A 25,496-nucleotide genomic window follows, 5' to 3' on the forward strand; every position below is an offset into this window, starting at 1 on the left:
ACTCTTCAAAATAATTTTCCAACATGTATTATCTTCAATTTAATTTCTCTTTAAAATAATCAAATATAATCTTCAATTCAATTCCTGTCCAAAATAATCCCCAATAAATTTTATTTGCAATTTAATTACTATACAAAATAATAAAATATTATCTTCAATTTCATTCCTCTACTTCATCTCTTTAGATAACTTTTTATATTTTCAACTCAACTTTAAAAAGTCTTCCATAATCCAAAAAAAACGCTTTAATAGATAAAATGAATATAAAATAATAATTTATTTGTTGCAAAGTTCTTCAGAAGTCAAAAATTGCAAAGACCAAATAAGTAACACAATTGTCGCAACACAATAATGAAATAGTTAGTCAACTCAGTCGATGTTCTAAGAATCTCTCAATTTAGTATTTTTGACAAAAGTTGTCGCAAATAAATTTCCCACCCAAGCCATATATCATTTTCACAAGCATCAAAAATCAACTTTCTACCCCTAGATAAATGCTACAATAAGTCGATAATCATCAAAACAATCCAAGTAACTATTCCATAACCAAAGTAAGCCATAACAAGCCATTTGTTGCATCTAACTATCCCTTTTTTTGTTAAAAGTGTCCAACAAAGGGAGCAACTCTCCTTTTGTTTAAAAACAATGCAGCAACCAAGTTTGGCATAGGAACTATTGAATTTGATGTTGCAACTGTAACATCCTCAAAACCCCCTTGGCCATAAATAATATGAGATAAAGTCTTAGTGAAATAAGGTATAAGAGCAAAGAAAATGAAAGTTGCAAGATATCAAAAGAGAGTTAAATCAAGAAGCATGACATGATATATTAAATTAAGAAATGGACTAAATTGTAAATATGCAAAAAGTTCTATGGCACAAGTATAAATGTAACATCCCTAAAATTGATATATAATAAAAGTAGTAATAAATTGAATAATGCATAATTAATTTTTCGATAAAATGAGAAAATGATATAAAGATGATAAAAGATAATATTTAGGAGTATTAAAAAAATAATAATAATTAAGAAGTAGGTTTCAGTATATTGATTTAAGGTAAGGACTAAATCGTAAATATGTGAAAAGCTTTTGTCTCAAGTGTAAATATTCCAAATTTAGGGGATCAAAGTGTAAAAATGAGAAAGTTGAAGGACCAAAAGTGAAAATAACTTAATTTACTATGATATGGAATTGGCATGCAGAGATCAAATTGAATAGGTGAAGAATTACAAGGGACTAAATCTCAGTTTTACTAAATTGAGTGATTATTCAATGATGGAATTTTGAAAGATCATAAAGCGCAAAATGGTCAATTAGCAAGAGGGAGAATTCTAGAATATAATGATGATATTGATGATATTTTGGTGATATTTTTAATTAATTAGTTAGTTAAATATTATTTTATTAATATTTTACTTAGATATTTATTATTATTTTATTTAGAAAATGGTAGTATAAAAAGTAAGGAAGGATGAAGGAAATTTATCATCCTTCCAACATGAGTGAAAGGGTGAGAAAGGAAGTTTTTTTTTCTGTACAATTTAGTCTTTTGTCATGAAAACCTACCTTTTTACCCAAAATTTTTGAAAATTTCCTTAGATATTAACGAGAGAAGATGAAGTAAAGATTCTAGAGAATATGTTCATCAATTTAGAAGCAAGAAAATAGTAGATGACAGTGGAGAAAATAAGGAAAGTGTGGGAGATGAGAAATGCATTGAAATGAAGAAAGGAAGAAATTCTTGACAAAGGAGGTAAGTTTCATACTAAACCTACTTGTATTTCAATAAATCAAGTTACAGATGTTTTGAGTGAGATGTATGACACATGTATTTAATCTAAATACGAGAAATAGAAAGTATTTGATGAAGAATAGAGACTTAAAACACGAAATTGGTAAGAGAGAATGTGATTTGTATGGTGAAAAGTACTAAGATTAAGAAATGAATATGTAATCTACACATAAACATAAGTGATTAAATTGTATAGTAATCAAAAGTTTGACAATTATGTGTGATTGAATGAAAGATAATGCAAAGAACCATGGAAAAAGAAAATATTTTGATTAAAATAGTTTGGATAGCAGCAGTTAGTTAACTTTGAAAATTCACCAAAAATTATAGAAATTTATTTTGAGATTGAATTAAATATTTAATTCAATCTTAATGAGTCTAGTTTCAAATGGAAGAAACGGTGAAAGAAACGGAATTTTATATTTTGAGATATATTAGTTTTTGTGAAACAAGGTCGGAGTGGATTCAGGTTCCTCTGTTCTAACTTTGGAAAATCATAAAAAATTTTAAAAAAATGATTAGGGGTTTAAATTTATATTTTTAAATTATTAATGAGTATATTTTTAAGATAAACAAACGGAAACATCATCCAAACCCCGTGCTAAGAGATAATTAGTTTTTAGTAAAGAAATGTTGAAGCTGTCAAGCAGCTGAATAGGGGCAAATTTGAAGAATTTACTGTAATTATTGGCTAAATTATAATTTCAGAAATTTTTATCGTAAAAATATATTTGGGTCTAGTTTCAAAAACATCAAGAGGATCTTAATTTCTAATTTTTTTTAACTCAACATATAAATAATTTATTTACTATGACTCAAGTGGACAGCTTTGATATAAACACATAAGTAAATAGTGGAATTATGGATAATGTTACATATAAGCATGTTATATACTAAAAGCTAAAGATTCTAATAAATATATACATAAAGGATGTGAAATGAAGAGGAGGTGGAGGAAAATATATATATAGTAGATAAATTTGAAATGTTTTGAAATGGTTGTAAGTGATGGAATGATTAATACATGTGAGTATGTTTAAACGAATTGATAAAATAATAAGTGAATAATTGTTAATTGATGTGATATTGAAATCTTTGCTAAAATTTTATGAAGAATTAAATTGATTGGAAAAATTTAGAAATAAATATAAAATATACATAAAGTGGGTAAACTACTTTTGAAAGTGCAAGTCCTCCAATGGTCTTATTTGTAAAACTTTAATATTTGTGTTAATTTTATAAAAATTGTTATCTTTGATTGAATATCATGTTTTATGAGGACTTGAAATTAGAAATAGATGTAAGTGAATGATATGTAAAATGAAGTGACGGTTATGACATCTGGATACAGTTTAGGTAATGAAATAAATTAAAAATAAATAAATAAATAAAGTGTGGAACTTGTAGGAAAATGGAGACGACGTCACGACGACAAGTTCGCCATGTCATGATGTGGAACCCCCCACGTCGCGACAACAGTTCAGAAATTTTTTATAAACTTTACAATTTGGTCTTTGATCAATTGTGGATGTTTTAATGAGTTTCTTTAACTCATTATTAGTTCTGTCGTAAATTCAATTATTATTAAAATTGAGTTAATGATCTACATTAATTAAATAATATGATAAATTGATCTGAAATTTTCAATAGTTCCTCAGCAACGAATGTGACATCCTGGTACCTTGACTCGGCGATCAGGTCGGGTATAGAATGTTACAGCAATATTCAATTCATCTTAATTGACAAAAACAAAGTTCATCTCCCCCTTAGATGGTACACTACTAAAAATCAATACATGAAAGCAATCACTATAAATCAACCAAAATAGAAATAGAAATAGAAATATTAAGATCCTAGCAAAAGAGAACCAATAGAAACAACAAAAGGTCAGTAGCATTATAATAGCATCATTACTGCCTTTTACTTCATTCTCAAGCTACCTCTTACTCCATTCTCCTACCAAATTGTATCAAGTTGATATAAGAGGATGAGACGAGGTTCTACACCATCAACAAACTTGTAAAGATGAGTTGTAATTTATGGAACAACAAATCTTTTCCACGAAACTTTGATAGGGTATTCATAGTGGTTGAAATTTTTTATTCATGATCAACATGGATGGTAACTTCATGTTTAACTCAAGAATCAACTTTTTGATCTTTATAATTGACACACAATTCAACTTTTCTCACCCATATTTATTTCTATCAACTGCCAGCTCTTCTAGGAGATATTGCAACTCTTCATATGATAGTTCTAGACCTACCCATCTTAAACCATTTAGCATCTCCTTCCTAATAGGATGAGGAGCATTATGCCATGTCATAAAGAAGGGAACCATTGAACTCGAAGTGACATATTGACAATCCCATGCTTGGAAAGATATGGACCGGATTTTCCAAGATAAATAACATGTAAAAAACAGGTGACCAATGATTTCAATACAATCCATGCTTAGGGGACAAGCAGCCAATTGAACATTGATAATATTTATTTTTCATACGTGGCCATTTTGCTTCCAAGGGCTAGCTAGAAAAACATTTCGACCTTATCGGGGACAAGTTAGTGTCGTTTGAAAATTTTTTATCGATATCAACCTTCACATAAAAAACATTCAAAGACATACTTAAATTACCAAGAAAATATGAAGAGTGAAAAAACAATAATCATATATCTCCTCCAATCAAACACCATGACACTAAACCCATCACATACAAAGGCATTTGAGTTGGGTATCCACGCCCAGTACCCTTACGTTTTTCATTTTTAGTTTGAAAAAGAAAAAAACGAAAAAGCGTTTTATATAATACTCAATTAAATCCTTAATCAAATATAAGCAATCAATTAATCTATTGAAAAATTAATTTTCATGTAAGCAACTCATATCCGTAACTCCACTACATGACATGTCAGGGTTGTGCCGCATGATGAAATTTGGTAATTTCTCTTTAAATTGCTTAAAGAATTCTTTAAAAAATAGAATTTTGAAAATTTTAAAAATTAGAATTTTCAGAAACTATCAAATTATATTTTTTTTTGCAAAATTTATTTAAAATTGAAAAAAATTAAAAATTAAAAAAATTGCACTTGATTTTTTATAATTTTTCAAAAACTACAAAAATTTATAATTTTTACAAAAAAAATTATATAGAATTTATAAAAATATAACAAATTACATTTTTTATGAATCCATCTTTGAGATTGATCAACTTGTCGATATTATCAATATAAGCATCAACGCTGAGTGGGAACATGGTGCTGTCATTGGGGAACTTGAATCTCTCCCCTTAGTCCTTAATCCAGTTCTGATTCTTTCCCTTAACGATCAACTTTTTATGAGGCATGTTAGCAACTTATGCAAACTCTTTTTACATAATTTTAAATTCTTTAATTTTTTTAATTTTTATATTATTTTTAATACGGTTTAATATTTTTATAATTATTTTAAATTTTAAATTTTAAATTTTTAAATATTTTTCTATTATTTATATTTTTACAAGGTTTAAAAATTCTAATTTTTTTTAAAAATAGTGCGGTTCTAAATTTTTTATATTTTATACTTTTTACAATTTTTAAATAAATATAAGGAAATTATCATACCAGGTAGCACATCTTAATGTGCCACATGGTGAAGTTAACGGATGGTCAAGGGTTTACATGAAAATTAATATTTTAAGGGCTCAGTGTATATGCAAGTAATTTACTTATATAATTATATAAGGCAAAGAAAAATGATAAAAGGTAATGTATTATGCAATGACTAGTTACTTCAAAACGAGCTGAGGTCCAGAGATTATGTAGCAAAGATGAATATGATCCATACGACAGGCATGATATGATCTTTCCATCCCACGAGCTTTCCTTTTGATGAACTAAGGAACAATAGCCATGAAATCTTTTCTTTAAAGGAAAAAGGCACTTCAACAAGCCTGTTTGATAACGATGAACTCTGTTGGGATCAGCTGGAAATTCTTCTGAGAGTTGCAAGATTCCAATGCTTCATGGTTGGATCCAATAATTGAATTTTACAAAAGAACGATTTGCATCTTTTGGCACACGCACACATATCATCGACATCTGGTACCGCTCCTTCAATTGTGTTGCATTATAAAACAAAAAAAGAACTTACAGAAGCAGTAAAACGTAGGATGCCAACCATTTAAATGCTCGTCTTTTCATCAACATTACACGTTAACTCATTCATTGAACATCCGCCATTACATCACATTACATTAAAGGTAGTCGAAGCCATCCAATGGTCAAGTTTGAGTTTCTGTTAGCTATGGTAATATGCCTTGTCTGAAAAAGTTTTGATCGTGGCTTGCAGACAAGCTTCCTTCATCATTAGTGCTAGAATTCTCCAGGTTTATGTTTTAACACTAAATTAAACCATGATAAATATTGCATAGGACAAAGAGAATAATTTCAGCAAACTTACCACCTACCAGCTTGTAATTCAGAAGATAAATAACTACATGAACTAAATCATACCAAAACCTTTGCAAATGTAAGAATTAAAACCCTGTTCAGGCTTTCTGTGTATAAAAACGAAGCTGGTTCTTAGAACTAGAAGCCCAAGGGTTGTTGGATCTGCTGATACAAGGCGGCCATGCGGCTATAAGCATCCTTGGTAATTGACTGCAAACTTGAATATTTATCTTTAAAAAAAGCAAATTCAAATTTGAATGTAAACATATATTCTATCATGTGCTGACTGTAAAAAACTGAATGTTGCCTATTCTTTCCTTAATGGAACATATTAACCGATATAAGTAATTAATGACAAGATTGATGACCAATTCACTGATCTATCTTTGTGGTTCAATAACAAGACCAACGTGCTAGAGCCTAGAGCCTTGTCATTCAAGTTAATAGCTCAAGTGGAACAGCACTATAATAATCATCAACAACTATATGAACGGAAAACAAATGTTACCTGTGAGTGGCCCCCCGGGAATGTGGAGAGGGAGCCTGGCATTAGAGAGCTGCTGTGGCAGCATGTGGCCGGTCATCAGAGTCATCCCAAGAAGTCATAATCATAAAATTAGGATTAGGAAGAACTGGAGAAATGATGGGGATATTTGGCTGGCGTATGGTGTTCATGTCCAAGACTCCCGTGCTCAGCCCCATCGAGGCCATCGTTGACATTTGGAGTTGTTGCATTGTAATTGGTAAATCATTTGTGGCACGTTCATGTTGCTCATTATTTGAACTTGTGCTTGTAGTTGTTTCAGGTATTCAATCACTTCGTCTAGCATTGAAGCTTTGTCAGTATGGTACAACAAACCAACATATTTCAGACAAGCCCAGGGCCAACAACAGGGGTGCTTATTGTAATAGGCTCAATTCGCCCGGCCCATTAGTGAAATAAACCAAATAAAAAAATAAATAAAATAAAACCAAATTAAAAATTAAAGGTCCACAGTCCAGTTACAACCCAATATAATAAGCCCAATTTCTAATTACAAAGGCCCAAGTCCCTAGCCCGATTACAGAAGCCCAAAACCTGAACCAGCCTCAAGCGCCGAAAACCCTAACAGCAGAAGCCTCCTGCGCCGTTGCCACTCGCGCCTCTCCCCATGTGCGTGGTGCCACGTCTGCTACCTCGTACGCGCGCCTTAGCCTCCGTACGTGCCGCGTCCAGACCCTGCGCTCCGTACCTACAAGAGACGCACACAAAAAGCAGCAAAAACAGACACCAAGCGAGAGGGGGCAGAGAGAAAAAGCAAGGACAACATAGCAAAGGGGATTTGTTTGGATTTCTTTTCTTTTATTTTATTTTATTTTTATTCTATCCTGTAAATAGACGCTATAAAAAAGGGACCAAGTCCATGTTGTAACGAGATGAAAAAAAACAACAAAAAATATACAAAGATCAAAATACAAAAAAATCAAAAAAGCACCAAAAAGTGATTTCCGAGTTGATTTTTTATTTTGTTTGTAGTTCAACTCTTTCTCTGAGTTTCGTTTTGATTTTGGGATTTTATCGGGCATCTTTAAAAGAGATAACTGTAAGAGAGCGTACCTCATGTTCGACTGATTGCTCTTCCTCCGTGGTCATCGGAGCTTAGGGCATGGTCTGGAGAGCCTCTGGTGGGGCGATGAACGGCTAAGCGGCGCCGAGGGAGAGGGAGAGTCTTAGCTTTTAAGAAATTGTTTTAAGGTGCTGTTAGGGTTCCCCTTTTTTTACTCTATTTTATTTTAATAAAACGTTTCAAAACGGCGCCGTCTGACTGTTTAACCCGATGACCCGGCCCAGACGTGGCTGAGATCCGCGCGTTGAGGCTTCGGTAGAGTTATTTGCGCAATCAGTCCCCCTTATGTCACAGCGCTTTCAAATCGTTTTTTTTATTAGTAAATTTCGCATTTTATTTCACCTTTGTTTCATCTGGGTCCATATTAAACGTCGCGTTTTGGAGGTACGGGAATTATTTCCCACCTGATCCCTCCAAGTCATTCGCGTGCATCATTTGATCCCTCTATTTACTACATTTTTTATTTCCTTCCTTAGATTACGCTCCTAGCTCGTTTTAATCCCTATTATTTTAAAGGCATTTGAATTTACTTAATTATTTAATATTTTTTTGATACATCTATTTATATCTAATGTTATTTGGTGATTGAATTTTTTTTCTCATATTTTTTATTGCATGCGCATCATGGTTCTAAGTTGTAAATTTTAGGTGTCGTTGTTTTGGAAATTTAATGTATTTTGTTGATAGTTTAAGTTTATTGTATGTTACATTGTTAGATTTGTTTTGTACTGTTGTTTTAAAAATCATATATGTGATTCATTTATTCTGATACAACTTATCTTATTTGCAAAATTCATCGTTAAAAAGACCTTCATATGTACACTTCTTTAGCTTTTGATTTTTCCTTCTTTCATGTTTATTAGGTTATTTCAAAAGGTGTATGATTACATGCATTGGTTTTTTCGTTTTGATTGTTTTATATTCGTCATTCTTTGAATGTTTGCACAATAGGATATAAATTAGAGGTTCTTATGTATGCAATATTGATTATTCATATTTCGAAGTTAGGTTACGTATTAGCACATGTATTAATTTTTGGATTATCATTTCACATCGTGTAATCGTTTTTTATCATACATTCGAAAGATTACGAATGCAAAAGTCATTTCACGCAAAAGCTTTCAAAATAACGCAACCCTCGACATTTGGAATTCTTGAGAAAACGGGGCCCTAACGCATTGGGTTCCAATTTTTCTCGTTGAATCTAAATGATCAAAAATTTTCTATAACCAAGACGCGTAAATAAAAACTCATTCTCGGAATTTGACACTACGTGTCCTAATGTATTGGATGCGACATGTCATTTTCTCGAAAGGAGGTTTTTTAAATAATAATAATAGGGGTTATATTCAATGCTAGAAATCTTGAGGAATCGTGCTCTAACGTATTGGGTTTCGACTTTTTACCTGATTTCAAGGAATTGAATATCCCTTCTAAACTTCAAAAATTTTGAAAAGCAAAAGGCAAGCTTGTTCTCGAAGACTAAAAATGCCGTGTCCTAATGCATTGGGTTGACATTTTATTACTCCGAGATAAGATGGTCTTTAGCATTCATATCGATTTATCCAAGCATCTTTTGCAAAAATTAATAAAAATAATAAGGATTGTATTTTAAAATCTTTTCAAAATCTCAATATTAAGACATTAAACATTCGATTCAATACCAATTTTGGGGCGTCACGAGGGTGTTAGCCCTTCCTTGTGCGTAACTGACTCCCGAACTTGTTGTCTCAAATTCACAGACCTAAAATTATTTTCAAGGTGATCCGATCACACCTCAATAAAAGATCGGTGGCGACTCCCCCAAATTTTCATTTTAAATAAGTCGATAACTAAATTTTGATTTTTCAAAAAATGGTTTCGACAGCTTGGCGACTCTGCTGGGGACCATTTAGTGAGTCAAGCCATAAAATTGATTGTTTCTTGTCTTATTATCGAAAATTAAAAATTTGATTTGGAAAAATTACGATCCTCTCTTTGCATTTGTTTGTATAATTGTTGTTTTATACTTTGACATCATATTGCATAAGACTGTTAGTCTTGCCCTCTTAAGTGGGAGTGACAAACTAGTCCTTCGTGAGGTTTTCACCTCCGTGCAGGATAGTGGATCGCTTCCGGGATACATCCGTACCTATGTCTTCGTGAGATTTTCATCTCCGTGTAGCCATAGGGAAATTTGTTCCCCTGAACCGAACTCGGTCCGTATGAGCCTATAATGGGTGAGGATCGAGGAATCTGCTAGTTCGGGTACCTTAACCCTAGAACTAAATCGCATATAGAAAACCCTAAGAGCCCACCTTTGATTATATTGCAGAAACCCTAGCGGTTACACAGATAGGTGTTTAATGCTTTTTACTTGCTCGAAGTTGAGTTTTTATGTTGTGCTAACGTGTAGTTTTGTTTGCTTTGATTGCATGTCATTCTATATACAAAAAAGTGTAGATTCAGGTTCAATTACTAAATTAGAAAGCTTGGCATGGAGAACGGATTTCTTGATAAAGTAAAGGACAATGCTGCTGTTCATATGTGGTCAGAGAAAGCACAATCAGAAAAAGGAGATAGTCTAGCCGAGGGGTATACGTCGGAGTTATGGGACTACACCTGCATTAGTGTGACGCAAAATAGCCTTCAGGAATTAAAGATAATATGGGATCATTGGAATGACGAAACTAAGCAGCTGTTCAACTCTAGTTACGAGGATTTTCCATATCTACTCGACATTAAGGTAGATGAGTATTTGTTTCGGGCTTTCGTTCAGTATTGGAACCCCGCATATAGTTGCTTTACCTTTGGAAGGTTTGATTTAGTACCCACTATAGAAGAGTATACAGCTTTGCTTCGTTGCCCGAGGATCCAGGTTGATAAAGTCTACTCTAGAGCCGTAAATGTCCCAACCTTTGTGAAGAAGTTGATGAACATCACCGGAATGGGGGAGCAGTGGGTCACGGCACGGATCAAGCAGAAGGGGGAAAGCAGATGCATCCCTTGGAAAAGCCTGCAAGAGCTGATTTTGGCACACCCTGATACAAGGAAAAAGGTCGACGTTTTTGCTCTAAGCATTTATGGGCTAGTAATTTTTCCTAAGGCACTAGGGCACGTAGATAAAGCTACCTCAGACCTCTTTGACCGACTTGAAAAGATGGTTACACCAATCCCGGCCATTCTGGCAGAAACCTTCAGGTTACTAAATACGTGTAGAAGGACAGGTGAAGATAGATTCATCGGATGTGCGCAGCTTCTTCTTGCATGGTTCCACAGCCATTTTTGGAAGGTTGATAAGGTTTCGTATCGAGTCTTCTCCGGAAACTATTCGCCATTAAGAGAGATAGCAGCTACACCAAGGAGAGATGATATCTTCGAAGAGAAATGGTTGGCCATTCTTCAGAATCTTCAAGAGGAGGACGTTGAGTGGAGGGCCCCGTGGTTGCTTCCAGATGAGATCTTGTTCGATGTGGTAATTTTGATTGGGTCTCATTACTTGAAATTTGGGGAGCTGTTGGTTATGCTCCATTGATGGTGCTAAGGCAGTATAGGTCAAGATAGTTTATACCTGCAACCCAAGGCCTAGCTGAGTTTGAATTCTCATATAAAGACGATGGTTATAAAAAGAATATCTGAGAGGTAACCAGGGCATGGGACCAAACCCGATGGATGAAGAGATTAGCCGTAGGCCCAACCACGACTCTTGAATATAATGAATGGTTGGTTAGAAGGATCAATGATAACATCCCAAAGTCAGGTCAATGAGATAGTCAATCGATAGAGGAACATTTACGAGTTATTCCCTCCGAATTGGAAATTATGAAACAAGATTTTGAAAAGAGGAATGCAGAGCTTGAAAAGAAGATTGAGCAGTTGGAAGAAGAAAAGATGCACTTGGGATTAGATGTGGATGTTCAAAAGTTAGAGATTGAGAAATTAAGAAAAGGTAAGAACAAGGCCGAGGAGGACTTGGATAGTTTGAAGACGAACTATAAGAAGTTGAGGTTGTCGAAACAAACTACTGGGTTAGGGAAAACTTCAAAACAATGGCGTCAAGAGATTCGGGAAGAAAAGGTCAAGGCTGATGGATGGGAAAAGAAATTCCGAGAAGTCCAAACGCGAAACGGAGCTTTAGAAAAGAGTTTATCAGAAAACCGAAAGGAAAAATGCGAACTAAAAGACAAGGTGACTGAGTTAGAAAGATCTCTTCATCAGTATCAAAGTCAAAATTCGGCAATGGAGTTGAGGGTGAGCTTGAGCAAGATCGAAGAAATGAAAGGAAGAATAGAGGAGTTGGAATCGGCATTGTGAAGTTGCGAGATCCGGACTGAGTACTTGGAAACCAATGAAAGTCGTCAGAGTGAGCAGCTTTATCACCTTCAGAGTCAAGTTGAGAATAGGGATCGTATTATGGGAGAGGCCGTGGTTCAAATTCGGGAGGTAGCTGATCACCTGCAGACTTTAGCGGTACAAGCCGACGCACTGAGCATAAAATATGAGCTAGAATCAAGTTGAGGACAGAAATTAACCTCATTACTTAGGAAAATTAAAGTTCTGAGCATTAGGGCAAGAGCATATATGTAACATGTTTTATGTAAAGAATTTTGTTCTCTAGTAAAGTTTCCTAAAAGAAATTGAATCAGAATCGACGCCTTTTTGCATTCATGCATTGCATTACACTACATCATATGCATTAAAGTCCACCAAACGACCCTAATTGGTTAAAATCATTACAGTTAACCTGGAAACTGACAAAGGCTCACCAATTAAGCATCAATACGGTACTCGACGGAAAACTAAGGAAATGGACCAAAGATTAGAGAAATTGGAGCAAATGCAAAGGGATATGCAAGAACGCTTGCAAGCACAAATGCAAGAGCGACTAGATAAAATTCAAGAGGACATGACAGAAAAATGATCAAAGCTCAAAAAGATGTCATGGCTGAATTGACCCATCTATTGACGGGAGGAGTAGATAAAGGAAAGGGCCCTATGGCCGATCATGGAGAGGGTAGTGAGGATCCATTGTATCCTCCGGGTTTCACTCCACCAAATGTACGAACCCAAACTGAAATATACCCGAGAGGACAGTCTGTCACAATTAGGCCGCAACAATTACAAGCTGGTGCCACAATATTTCAAGGACGATCGAGTTTAAACCCGGGAGAAAACCCAATCAATCCTACTGTTCCGGATTTAGATGAAACAGCTAAAGAAGGAAGAACAAGCGCAGAATTGCCAAAACAATGGGAGGATAGGTATAGGTGGTTGGAGGAAAAATTCAAAGCCTTGGAAAGCGTTGATAGTAATCAAGGAATCGACGCTAAAGATCTAAGCTTAGTCCCCGATTTGGTACTGCCTCCCAAATTTAAAATGCCTGAATTTGAGAAATATAATAGAACTAGCTGCCCCGAGGCCCACATCACTATGTTCTGTAGAAGGATGACTGGCTACGTTAATAACGATCAGTTGTTAATCCACTGTTTTTAAGACAGTTTGGTAGGGGCAGCATCTAAATGGTACAATCAGTTGAGTCGTACCAAAATTGGTTCGTTGAGGGACCTAGCACAGGTATTCATGAAGCAGTACAGTCATGTAACAGATATGACCCCCGATAGAATTACATTACAGAACATGGAGAAGAAACCAGGTGAGAGTTTCAGGGAGTACACACAAAGATGAAGGGAAGTCGCTATTCAAGTCCAACCACCGCTTCTAGAAAGAGAAACTACAATGCTCTTTATCAATACCTTAAAAGCCCCGTTCATCACGCATATGCTAGGAAGTGCAACCAAAAGTTTCTCAGATATAATAATGAATGGCGAAATGATTGAAAATGCCATAAGAAACGAGAAGATAGAAGCAGAAGAGAGCAACAAAAGGCCGACCTCGAGAAGAAAGGAAAATGAAGTAAACAACGTAAAAGCATACAACAAGTCGATTACAGTGAGTCAACCAAGAAAGGTTGCTGCCTATCAATAGGGTTCAGCAAGACAAGAATCTGGCGTAAGACAGGGTACTGAGAAGCCCCAGTTCACATCGATTTCGATGTCATACAAGGAGCTATATCAGAAGTTATTCAATGCACACGTTGTGTCTCCCTTTTACTTAAGCCCTTTGCAACCCCCGTATCCTAAATGGTATGATATGAATGCACAGTGTGATTACCATGCGGGAATTACAGGGCATTCAATAGAGAATTGCACGGCTTTCAAGAAGGTAGTTGAGAGACTCATCAGCATCAGTGTTGTCAAATTTGACGACTCACCTAACGCAGAAAATCCATTGCCTAATCATTGCTGATAAGGGAGTGAATATGATAAGCGAAAGAAGAGGAGAAGAAGTCAAGAACGACATTGCTGAAGTAAAAACCCCGTTGAAATGGGTTTGGAGACAGATGGCGAAGAGGGGACTAGTTATTTCAGGTTCTGAAGAAAGGTATGAGACCGAAAGCTATTGTGAATTCCACCGTAAGGTAGGACATGAGATTCAAGAATGTGAGGGATTTAAGGCTCTGGTTCAAAGCATGATGGATAATAAGGAGATGAGGTTTTATGAAGGAGTAGGGGATAAAATAAATATTTGCGCATCAGAGTTAGCAATGAATACTAAGGAAACGAGTCATCATGTGGTCATCATTTCATGCCCTCGGAGCAATGAGTCTAGGGTCCAGATGACACCAAAAATTATAATCCAAAAACCATCAAAATTTCCATACAAGGATAACAAAATGGTGCCATGGAATTATAGTTGTAACGTGATAATTTTGGGAAAAGAGTAGAAAAAAATCAGGAAATAGGTTCTTACACACGCAACGAGAAGCGATATGACGTTCAGGCAGAATCGTTAAGAGAAGAGAATTGGAAGAAGGAGAAGAAGAAGGGGAAGGTTGTGGAAGTTGAGCCATTGGTTAATGAACCAGTAAAAGAGGATGAGGCAAAGGAATTTTTGAAGTTTTTGAAACATAGCGAGTATAGCGTTGTGGAACAGCTACGCAAACAACCGGCCTGTGTTTCTATATTAGCTTTGCTCTTAAGTTCAGAAGTACATCGAAATGCACTATTGAAAATACTAAATGAAACATATGTGGCAGATGATATTTCGGTGAACAAGCTAGATCGGTTGGCCAATAATATAAATACTGATAATTTTATCTTCTTCAGTGATGATGAAATACCATCTGGAGGAAGAGGTTCCACTAAAGCCCTACACGTCACTGCCCGATGCAAAGGGTACATACTCCTGGGGATCCTGATTGATAACGGATCTACACTGAACATACTGCCTTTATCTACTCTTAGTCAGTTACCGGTGGACAGTTCCCACATGAAAGCGAGCCAGAGCATAGTAAGGGCATTTGATGGAACGAAAAAGAGGGTTATGGGGAGAATTGAGGTACCGTTAAGGATTGGCCCAATTACTTATGATGTGGACTTCTTAGTGATGGATATTAAGCCTTCCTACAACTGTTTATTGGGAAGGCTATGGATACACTCAACTGGGGCAGTACCTTCATCACTGCACCAGAAGGTGAAGATAGTATCAGAGTGTCGGGTGATAACCATAAATGCGGAGGAAGATATTATCGCAATAGTAACTGGCGATGCACCTTACGTGGAGATTGATGATGAGGCAGTGGAATGCTCTTTTCGGTCTTTAGAATTTGTGAATGCGATGTTCATTGCTGAAAGAAACAGAGTTCCGGTACCGAAAATATCCAGGATCACGGAGATGGGGCTACAATTGATGATTGGAAGAGGAGCTTCACCCGGGAGAGGATTGGGAAAGTACCTTCAAGGAAAGATTGAAGCACCGATGCTGAAGGAAAAGTTTGACAGTTATGGCTTAGGATATAAGCCAGACATGAAGCAGAAGAAGAAAGAGATAGAAAAAAGACAAAAAAGAAGAAGGGCACGTTTGAGCGGAAAAGAGGTCAAGTGGGAGCCTATATCATTTCCCTACATATTTACATCTTTTGTATCGGGTGGATTTATTCATCCTGAACGTGGGGTGCCCAGAAGTGAAGACATTGGAGAAATGTTGAAAGATGTCCATATCAATGCTGTAGAAACATCTGAGAAAAGGGCCTTACTGGAGATCTGCCCTTACGAACCTGGAAGCGAGCTAAACAACTGGACTGCGGAAGAAATTCCTGTAGTCTTTAGGGCGGCTTATTCAGAGTAATGCTCAGAACATTCTTGTTGTTTTAGCCTGGAAATGATAGGAAAATCCTTTGTGAAAGAAGCTTGAGCTTGAACATCGTTATTCTAATGAAATACATCTTTACATTCATTTCGAACAATTTTTCTTTTTTATTTTTACCTTTCGTACAAGTAAATATTAATTGATTGTCCTGCAAATTATTCTTTCATTTATAACCTTATTGTACAAATAGTTATTCATAAATTTATATATTCTTGGTATACTCTTTGATATGCCCTCATAGGTCCTCAGATATCAATGACATGAGTGACGCCGTCTCAAACACGGAGCTCCTTTTTGAGCAAGACATGTGTTTAGAGGGATCTCACGACTTTAAAAATGATGAAGACTGTGTTATATCTCCAGACTTGTCGAGAATGGTAAAACAAGAGGATGAGCAGATCCTACCTTATAGTGAATCATTAGAAATCGTAAGCCTAGATAAGGGAAAGGAGGTGAAAATTGGAACTGAAATCACCATAAAGACAAGACAAGACCTCATTGAATTGTTCCGAGAATTCAAAGATGTTTTCGCATGGTCATACCAGGATATGCCCGGGCTAAGTACTAGTATTGCGGTACATCATCTGCCCATAAAAGAAAATTGTAAACCAGTTCAGTAGAAGCTCAGGAGGATGAGACATGATGTTGTGCTAAAAATAAAAGAAGAGGTCAAAAGGCAGTTCAATGCTGGATTCTTACAGGAGATCAAATATTCAGATTGGGCAGCTAACATTGTCCCCATTCCCAAGAAAGATAGAAAGGTACGGATGTGCGTGGATTACAGGGATTTAAATAAGGCTAGTCCAAAAGACAATTTTTCGTTGCCTCATATTGATACTTTGGTAGACAATACCACGGGATACTCACTATTCTCTTTCATTGATGGCTTTTCTGGATACAATCAAATAAAGATGCACCCTGAGGATATGGGAAAAACAACATTCATTACTTTATGGGGAACATTTTGTTACAAAGTAATGCCTTTCGGATTGAAGAATGCGGGAGCAACATATCAAAGGGCTATGGTGACCTTGTCTCATGACATGATGCATAAGGAGGTCAAAGTCTATGTTGATGATATGATTGCCAAATCTAAAACCGAAGAAGAGCATGTTCAAGTCTTGAAAAGATTGTTTTTGAGATTAAGAAAGTTTCAGCTCAAGCTTAACCCTGCAAAATGCACGTTTGGAGCCAGATCAGGGAAGCTATTAGGCTTCATAGTTAGTAAGAGGGGGATTGAGGTGGACCCTGACAAAGTAAAAGCAATACGAGACCTACCTCCTCCGCGAACTCAGAAAGAAGTCTGAAGTTTCCTAGGAAGATTGAATTACATTGCTCGATTCATTGCACAATTGACAAAGAAATGTGATCCAGTATTTCGTCTTTTAAAGAAGCATAACCCGGGTGATTGTGATAAGGAATGTCAGCATGCTTTTGACAAGATAAAGTAATATTTGGCTAATACTCCCGTATTATCACCGCCAAGTCCGGATAGGCCATTGATATTGTATCTAACGGTGTTCGAGAATTCCATGGGATGTGTATTGGGCCAACACGATGAAACGAGAAAGAAAGAAAGGGCGATATATTATCTTAGTAAGAAATTCACTAGTTGTGAAATGAGATATTCGTCAATCGAGAAATTGTGTTGTGCTTTAATCTGGGCAACACGAAGACTAAGGCAGTATATGTTGTATCATACGACATGGTTGATTTCAAGGTTGGATCCTTTAAAATATTTGATGGAATCAACTGCTTTAAATAGGAGGATGGCTAAATGGCAAATCCTGCTCTCTGAATTTGACATAGTATACGTAAGTCAGAAGGCCATAAAGGGGAGTGCAATAGCTGATTTCCTGGCTAGCAGAGCCTTGGAGGATTATGAGCCTTTGAACTTCGACTTTCCAAACGAGAATTTGATGTATGTAGCAAGCACTGAAGAAAATCCTCAAAGAGATCACGAGTGGAGGTTAAATTTCGACGGAGCTTCGAATGCTATAGGTAATGGAATCGGGGCAGTCTTGGTATCCCCGAGTGGAGATCATTACCATGTAGCTAGCAAGTTGGACTTTGATTGCACAAACAATATGGTGGAATATGAAGCGTGTATTATGGGCATTCGTGTAGCCATCGAGCGGAACATCAAAGTGCTAAGAGTATATGGGGATTCCGCGTTGGTGATATACCAACTTAAAAGGGAATGGGAAACTAGAGACCCTAAGTTAATCAGTTATAGAAGGCTGGTCCTCGAGTTGGTTGATGAGTTTGACGATATCACTTTCAGTTATCTCCCACGAGAGGAAAACCAAATGGCTGATACATTGGCTACTCTAGCTTCGATGATTCAGGTGAACAGACTTAAAGTAATGAGGCCTATTCAGATGAGTATCTATGAAACCCCGGCTCATTCCTACAATATTGAGGAGGAGGGAAAAGACGATCACCCTTGGTATCAGAGTATCCTACAGTATGTGAAGAATCGAGAGTACCCTAGTCAAGCAACGGAGAACGACAAGAGAACTCTGAGAAGATTAGCCGTTGAATATGTCTTAGATGGGGAAGTACTATACAAAAGAAGGAAAGATCAAGTACTGTTAAGATGTGTGGATGTCGTGGAAGCTAAGAAAATCTTGGAGGAAGTCCGTGAGGGTATCTATGGGACGCACGCCAATGGTTTCACCATGGCCAGACAGATCATGAGATTTGGATACTATTGGTCCACTAAGGAAAGGGATTGCATTGATTACGCCAAGAAATGCCATAAATGTCAGATTTATGGAGACAAGATGCATACACCCCCTTCGCCACTTCACGTTATGACCTCTCCATGGCCGTTCTCCATGTGGGGTATGGATGTTACTGGGCCGATATCACCGAAGGCTTCTAATGGGCATCGTTTCATCTTTGTAGTCATTGATTACTTCACCAAGTGGGTAGAAGCTGCTTCATACGCAAATGTCACGAAGTCAGCAGTCAGCAAATTCTTGAAAAAGGAGATCATTTGTCGATATGGAATGCCTGAGAGAATCATATCCAACAATGCGCTGAATCTGAACAATAGCACAATATCTGAGGTTTGCAGCCACTACAAGATCAAACATCATAACTCATCGCCGTATCGTCCAAAAATGAATGGCGCAGTGGAGGCGGCCAATAAGAATATTAAAAGAATTGTAGGGAAAATGACTGAGACTTACAAAGATTGGCATGAAAAGTTATCATTTGCTCTCCTTGCCTATCGAACATCTGTTAGAACTTCTACCGGGGTAACACTTGTTTCTCTAGTTTATGGAATGGAGGCAGTATTACCCATTGAAGTTGAGATCCCCTCTCTACGAGTATTATCTGAACTCTAGTTGGACGAAGCCGAATAGGTCAAATCTCGATATGATTAGTTGAACCTAATAGAAGAGAGGAGGTTAAGAGCTATTCATCATAGGTAAATGTACCAGAAATGAATGATGCGAGCCTATGATAAAAAGGTTCGCCCTAGAGAATTTAGTGAATGAGACTTGGTGCTAAAAAAGATTCTTCCTATGCAAAAGGAATTTAGAGGAAAACGGATGCCAAATTGGGAGGGTCCTTATGTCGTAAAGAAGACCTTTTCTAGTGGAGCTTTGATCCTAAGTGAGAAGGATGGTAAAAGTTTGCCAAACCCCGTAAACGCAGACTCCGTTAAAAGATACTTCACTTGATAGAAGGGGGCCAAAGTGAAAACCCGCAAAGGGCGCTTTGCTTCCTAAAAAAAAGATTTGGAGAGGCCAAGGTGAAAACCCGCAAAGGGCGCCTTGAGATCAAAGGGGATTTGAGTCGAAAACCCGAAAAGGGTGGCTCAAATATTGGTTAGAAAGGGGCATGAGAATATTGGAACTATTCAAATTTTGATCGAGATACACGATGATCTTGCTATACCTGAACCAACAAGAAAGGGCATACGACATCTTGGAGCATCGACAGAGTACTGCAGATCTCCTAAACACATGCTAAACTCAGAATAGTCTTCAGAAGTTTCTACAGAGAAATTCAAGCTGCGGTAACTGGGGCATCTAGTTCTTATTATATTGAGTGTATTAATACCTTTTTCCTTTTTTATTAATATACACATTCTCAATCAACTTTTTTGTTATTCTTCTTTCGTTATTGTTGATATTTTATCTCTTTCGAGCTATGCCCAGAACCAACATTTATCCATAGTCATAATCTTTCAGCAAACATGTTGCATTGGAATAAAGATTAATGGACTACTAAATTTTTAAAGTAAGTTTTGCACATTACTCTGAAAAGTTTCTAAATAATACGGTAATCTGAAACAGAACTATTGTTTAGAACGAACTAGGTTTAAAGGTCAGAAATCTAAAAAAAGGTCTGATTTTAAACAATCCCTTCGGATTTTGTTAACAGAAGCAGCGATTGAACGAAATGTCAACAATAATCGTGAGTTGGTAAGAAGGGATTTCTCTAAAGGAAATTTCTTCGCGCACATTTGATGTGGCACTCTGAAAATGGTATATAAAAACCAAAGAATTACACGTTTGGTATCCTTCAAATTGCAATGGGAAAGGGTTGAAAAGCTAGATCTCCTCATTTTTGAGTCACATCTGGAGAATGAAGATACAACTTTTGCATCTAGGAGGATTAAACTTGGAAGTTTACAGTGGAGGCAATCTAATTAAGTGTTTCATTGAAGGCACCAGCCAGGAAGGAAGGTGTTAAAGCACGGTCGTCACAAAGGCCTTAACAGATTTTGAGTAATATAGCAGCATCTTGCATTCATGCAAACATCACTCATGCCTAATTAGGAGTATTTGATTCATGCCATCCTAATCATTAGGCATATTTAAGTTCATCATACAAGTCATGTTCCCCAGAGAACAGGTCGGTGAAGCCACTAATCCTATCTCCCTGAAGTTGCAGTGGAGTGGATTAAAGTAGCAGATCTTATCTCACTGAAGTTGCAGTAAAGTGGATTGCATCAGGTCTTATCTCCCTATAGTTGCAGCGGAGCAAACTAATGGAACAGATTGAAGCCGATAATCCAATCTCCCTGAAGTTGCGGTGGAGCGGATTAAAACATCAGATCTTATCTCTCTGAAGTAGAGCAGATCGCAACCAGTCTCATCTCCCTGAAGTCGCAGTGGAGCAGACACAAGAAACAAATTCTATCTCCCTGAAGTTGCAGCGGAGCGGATAAAAAAGATGGGTCTCATCTCTCTGAAGTCGTAGCAAAGTAGATCACATCAGTCTTATCTTTGAAGTCGCAGCAGAACAAGTTGAAGCTACAAGTCTTATCCCCCTGAAGTTGCAGTGGGGCAGACCAAATATAGCAAATTTTATTCTTTGAGAAACTAGAAGTTACAAATTTTATCTCCCCGACGTTGTGGTGGATTGGGTCGAAGCAATTCCTACACCTCTAAAGATGCAGTAGGAGGGAATGAGACTACTAGAAGAAGAGGAGCACCAAGGTCCAGTACGACCGGGCAAAATTGGTCCTCTTTAGTCTTTTCCCTATTCTCGTTACACGACAATGAGCAAAGAGGGGCAGTTGTAATAGGCCCAATTTGCCCAGCTCATTAGTGAAATAAACCAAATAAACAAATAAATAAAATAAAACCAAATTAAAAATTAAAGGTCCACAGTCCAGTTACAACCCAATCTAATAAGCTCAATTTCTAATTACAAAGGCCCAAGTCCCTATCCAGATTACAGAAGCCCAAAACCTGACCCAGCCTCAATGGCCGAAAACCCTAGCAGCAGAAGCCTCCTGCGCCGTTGCCACTCGCGCCTCTCCCCATGTGCGTAGTGCCACGTCTGCTACCTCGTACGCGCGCCTTAGCCTCCGTACGTACCGCGTCTAGACCCTGCACTCCGTACCTGCAAGAGACGCACACAAAAAGTAGCAAAAACAGACACCAAGAGAGAGGGGGAAGAGAGAAAAAGCAAGGACGACAGAGCAAGGGGGATTTGTTTGGATTTATTTTATTTTATTTTATTTATTTTTATTTTATTTTGTAAATAGACGCTATAAAAAAGGGACCAAGACCATGCTGTAACGAGACGAAAAAAAAAACAACAAAAAATATACAAAGATCAGAATACAAAAAAATCAAAAAAGCACCAAAAGGTGATTTCCGAGTTGATTTTTTATTTTGTTTGTAGTTCAACTCTTTCTTTGAGTTTCGTTTTGATTTTGGGATTTTATCGGGCATCCTTAAAAGAGATAACTGTAGGAGGGCGTACCTCGTGTTGGACTGATTGCTCTTCCTCGGTGGTTATCGGAGCCTAGGGCACGGTCTGGAGAGCCTCTGGTGGGGCGATGAACGGTTGAGCGGGGCCGAGGGAAAGAGAGAGTCTTAGCTTTTAAGAAATTGTTTTAAGGTGCTGTTAGGGTTCCCCTTTTTTTTACTCTGTTTTATTTTAATAAAACGTTTCAAAATGGCATCGTCTGACTGCTTAACCTGATGACCAGGCCCGGACACGACTGAGATCCACGCGTTGAGGCTTCGGTAGGATTATTTGCGCAATCAGTGCCCCTTATGTCACAGCGCTTTCAAATCCTTTTTTTATTAGTAAATTTCGCATTTTATTTCACCTTTGTTTCATCTGGGTCCATATTAAACGCCGCGTTTTGGAGGTACGGGAATTGTTTCCCACCTGATCCCTCCAAGTCATTCGCGTGCGTCATTTGATCCCTCTATTTACTACATTTTTTATTTCCTTCCTTAGATTACGCTCCTAGCTCGTTTTAATCCCTATTATTTTAAAGGCATTTGAATTTACTTAATTATTTAATATTTTTTTGATACATCTATTTATATCTAATGTTATTTGGTGATTGAATTTTTTTTCTCATATTTTTATTGCATGCGCATCATGGTTCTAAGTTGAAAATTTTAGGTGTTGTTGTTTTGGAAATTTAATGTATTTTGTTGATAGTTTAAGTTTATTGTATGTTACATTGTTAGATTTGTTTTGTACTGTTGTTTTAAAAATCATATATGTGATTCATTTATTCTGATACAACCTATCTTATTTGCAAAATTCATCGTTAAAAAAACCTTCATATGTACACTTCTTTAGCTTTTGATTTTTCCTTCTTTCATGTTTATTAGGTTATTTCAAAAGGTGTATGATTACATGCGTTGGTTTATTTCGTTTTGATTGTTTTATATTCGTCATTCTTTGAATGTTTGCACAATAGGATATAAATTAGAGGTTCTTATGTATGCAATATTGATTATTCATATTTCGAAGTTAGGTTACATATTAGCACATGTATTAATTTTTGGATTATCATTTCGCATCGTGTAATCATTTTTTATCATACATTCGAAAGATTACGAATGCCAAAGTCATTTCACGCAAAAGCTTTCAAAATAACACAACCCTCGACATTTGGAATTCTCGAGAAAACGGGGCCCTAACGCATTGGGTTCTAATTTTTCTCGTTGAATCTAAATAATCAAAAATTTTCTATAACCAAGATGCGTAAATAAAAACTCATTCTCGGAATTTGACACTACGTCTCCTAATGTATTGGATGCGACATGTCATTTTCTTGAAAAGAGTTTTTTAAAAAATAATAATAATAGGGGTTATATTCAATGCTAGAAATCTTGAGGAATCGTGCTCTAACGTATTGGGTTTCGACTTTTTACCTGATTTCAAGGAATTGAATATCCCTTCTAAACGTCAAAAATTTTGAAAAGAAAAAGGCAAGCTTGTTCTTGAAGACTAAAAATGTCGTGTCCTAATGCATTGGGTTGACATTTTATTACTCCGAGATAAGATGGTCTTTAGCATTCATATCGATTTATCCAAGCATCTTTTGCAAAAATTAATAAAAATAATAAGGATTGTATTTTAAAATCTTTTCAAAATCTCAATATTAAGACATTAAACATTTGATTCAGTACCAATTTTGGGGCGTCACGAGGGTGTTAGCCCTTCCTTGTGCGTAACCGACTCCCGAAATTGTTTTCTCAAATTCGCAGACCTAAAATTATTTTCAATGTGATCCGATCACACCTCAATAAAAGATCGGTGGCGACTCCCCCAAAATTTCATTTTAAATAAGTCGATAACTAAATTTTGATTTTTCAAAAAATGGTTTCGACACTTATGTTGTGTTTAAGTGGTAACAGATGATTGTCTCCACAGCCAAGAACCTTCTGTCAAGTTGTCCTCATGGCAATGCTATTAGAAAACTGGTGGTGTAAGCAAGAAAAATTAAGAAGATTAAAATTAAGACTTCGAGTGTAGTGCTCCCAAAACTTCCAACATGACATCTAGTACTGTTCCAAAAGTTAGTAGGACGGATTTTTCAAAATAAGGAAATAAGTCAAATAAATAGAACTCATAAGGAATTAAATTCATATGGGAGATGAAAATCAATGAATGACATTGTAAATGTGGAGAAATGATCAAATCGTAAATCTTACAAAATTAGAGGACTAAAAGATAATTTGACAAAAAAGAGAAACCATGAGTTATTAATTATTATTTTGCATTAAAACAACTTGGAATATGTATTGGTGCGATCAAAATCATCTTTGAACTAATTTGGAAAGCATTTGTTAGTGCAGGGCATAGAGTGCAATTTTCCCATTTTTATTGTTATAAAAGGAATAGGTGTAATTCTCACCACCCATGTACTTAGACTAGAGATTTCATATGTTTTATGGAGTTTGAGTTTGTTGAGTACCTGGTTACGGTAAAGAAAGTGTAATAAAGGGTAAAAAGGAGGTTAAAGTGTAATTTCCACATAAAATGACATTTTGATCATTTCACAAGAATTTTATATTGAAAATTTTATTTTCGATAAAATATTACGTGTTTGGGATGAATACAAGTCATTGGATGTTATCATTTTAAAAAGATTAGACGTGGACCGCATGTTAAAATTTTGACTTGGACTTTGACTAAGAATTTTTTTTAGTGCATTAAAATGTGATTTTGGGATAAAAATTACTAGGGTGAGTAAAACTCGATTCTTTTTAAAAGATCGAAAAAATTTTAAATTTTGAGTTAAACGAATTGAGTTGTTCAAGTAATTCGAGTTTCGAGTTTGAATTAAGTTAAATTTTACAATTCGAATAACTCGAATAATTTGAATAATAGATTGATATAAATACCCTTTTGGCTCCTGTCAAATTTGAAAATAAGCAAATTGGTCTCTCTCAATAAAAATTATAAAAAATTCAAATTAATTTTCAAAATTTTAAAATAATATTTCAAATTCAAAATATTTATAAAAATTCAAAATTTTATATTTTTTAAAAAAATTATAATAATTTTAAAAAAATTATAAATAATATATAAAGGAATTTTAAAATTTTAAAATTTTCTAAAATAATAATTTTGAGCACCAAATTAAATTAATTGATGATTCAAGTTTATCATACTAAGGTATCTTCTTCTTTTATTATTTTGCTTTGAAAAATTTTTCAAATATATATGATTTCAAATTTATATGCTCTAACAT

General features: G+C 35.9%; 1 protein-coding gene and 1 long non-coding RNA gene across 2 annotated transcripts; one reads left to right on the plus strand and one right to left on the minus strand.

Annotated features, from left to right (window-relative positions):
• Window positions 1–7,156: 7,156 nt before the first annotated feature.
• LOC107956719 (uncharacterized) lies at window positions 7,157–7,989 on the minus strand. The gene is made up of 2 exons (XR_001700218.2): window positions 7,819–7,989; window positions 7,157–7,453 (listed from the first exon to the last, which is right to left on the minus strand). It is a non-coding gene; the product is annotated as an uncharacterized lncRNA (long non-coding RNA).
• Window positions 7,990–11,629: 3,640 nt separating this feature from the next.
• LOC107956127 (restin homolog) lies at window positions 11,630–12,121 on the plus strand. The gene has a single exon (XM_016891864.1). The coding sequence runs from the start codon at window positions 11,630–11,632 to the stop codon at window positions 12,119–12,121; it is 492 nt and encodes a 163-aa protein (XP_016747353.1).
• The last annotated feature ends 13,375 nt before the right edge of the window (window positions 12,122–25,496 follow it).

The sequence above is a fragment of the Gossypium hirsutum genome, chromosome D07, assembly GCF_007990345.1.
Source record: "Gossypium hirsutum isolate 1008001.06 chromosome D07, Gossypium_hirsutum_v2.1, whole genome shotgun sequence".
Lineage (NCBI taxonomy): Eukaryota > Viridiplantae > Streptophyta > Magnoliopsida > Malvales > Malvaceae > Gossypium > Gossypium hirsutum.

Bases quoted from the DNA above. Each gene is read 5' to 3' on its own strand.
- LOC107956127 (XM_016891864.1), top strand. From the start codon at position 11,630: ATGAAACAAGATTTTGAAAAGAGGAATGCAGAGCTTGAAAAGAAGATT.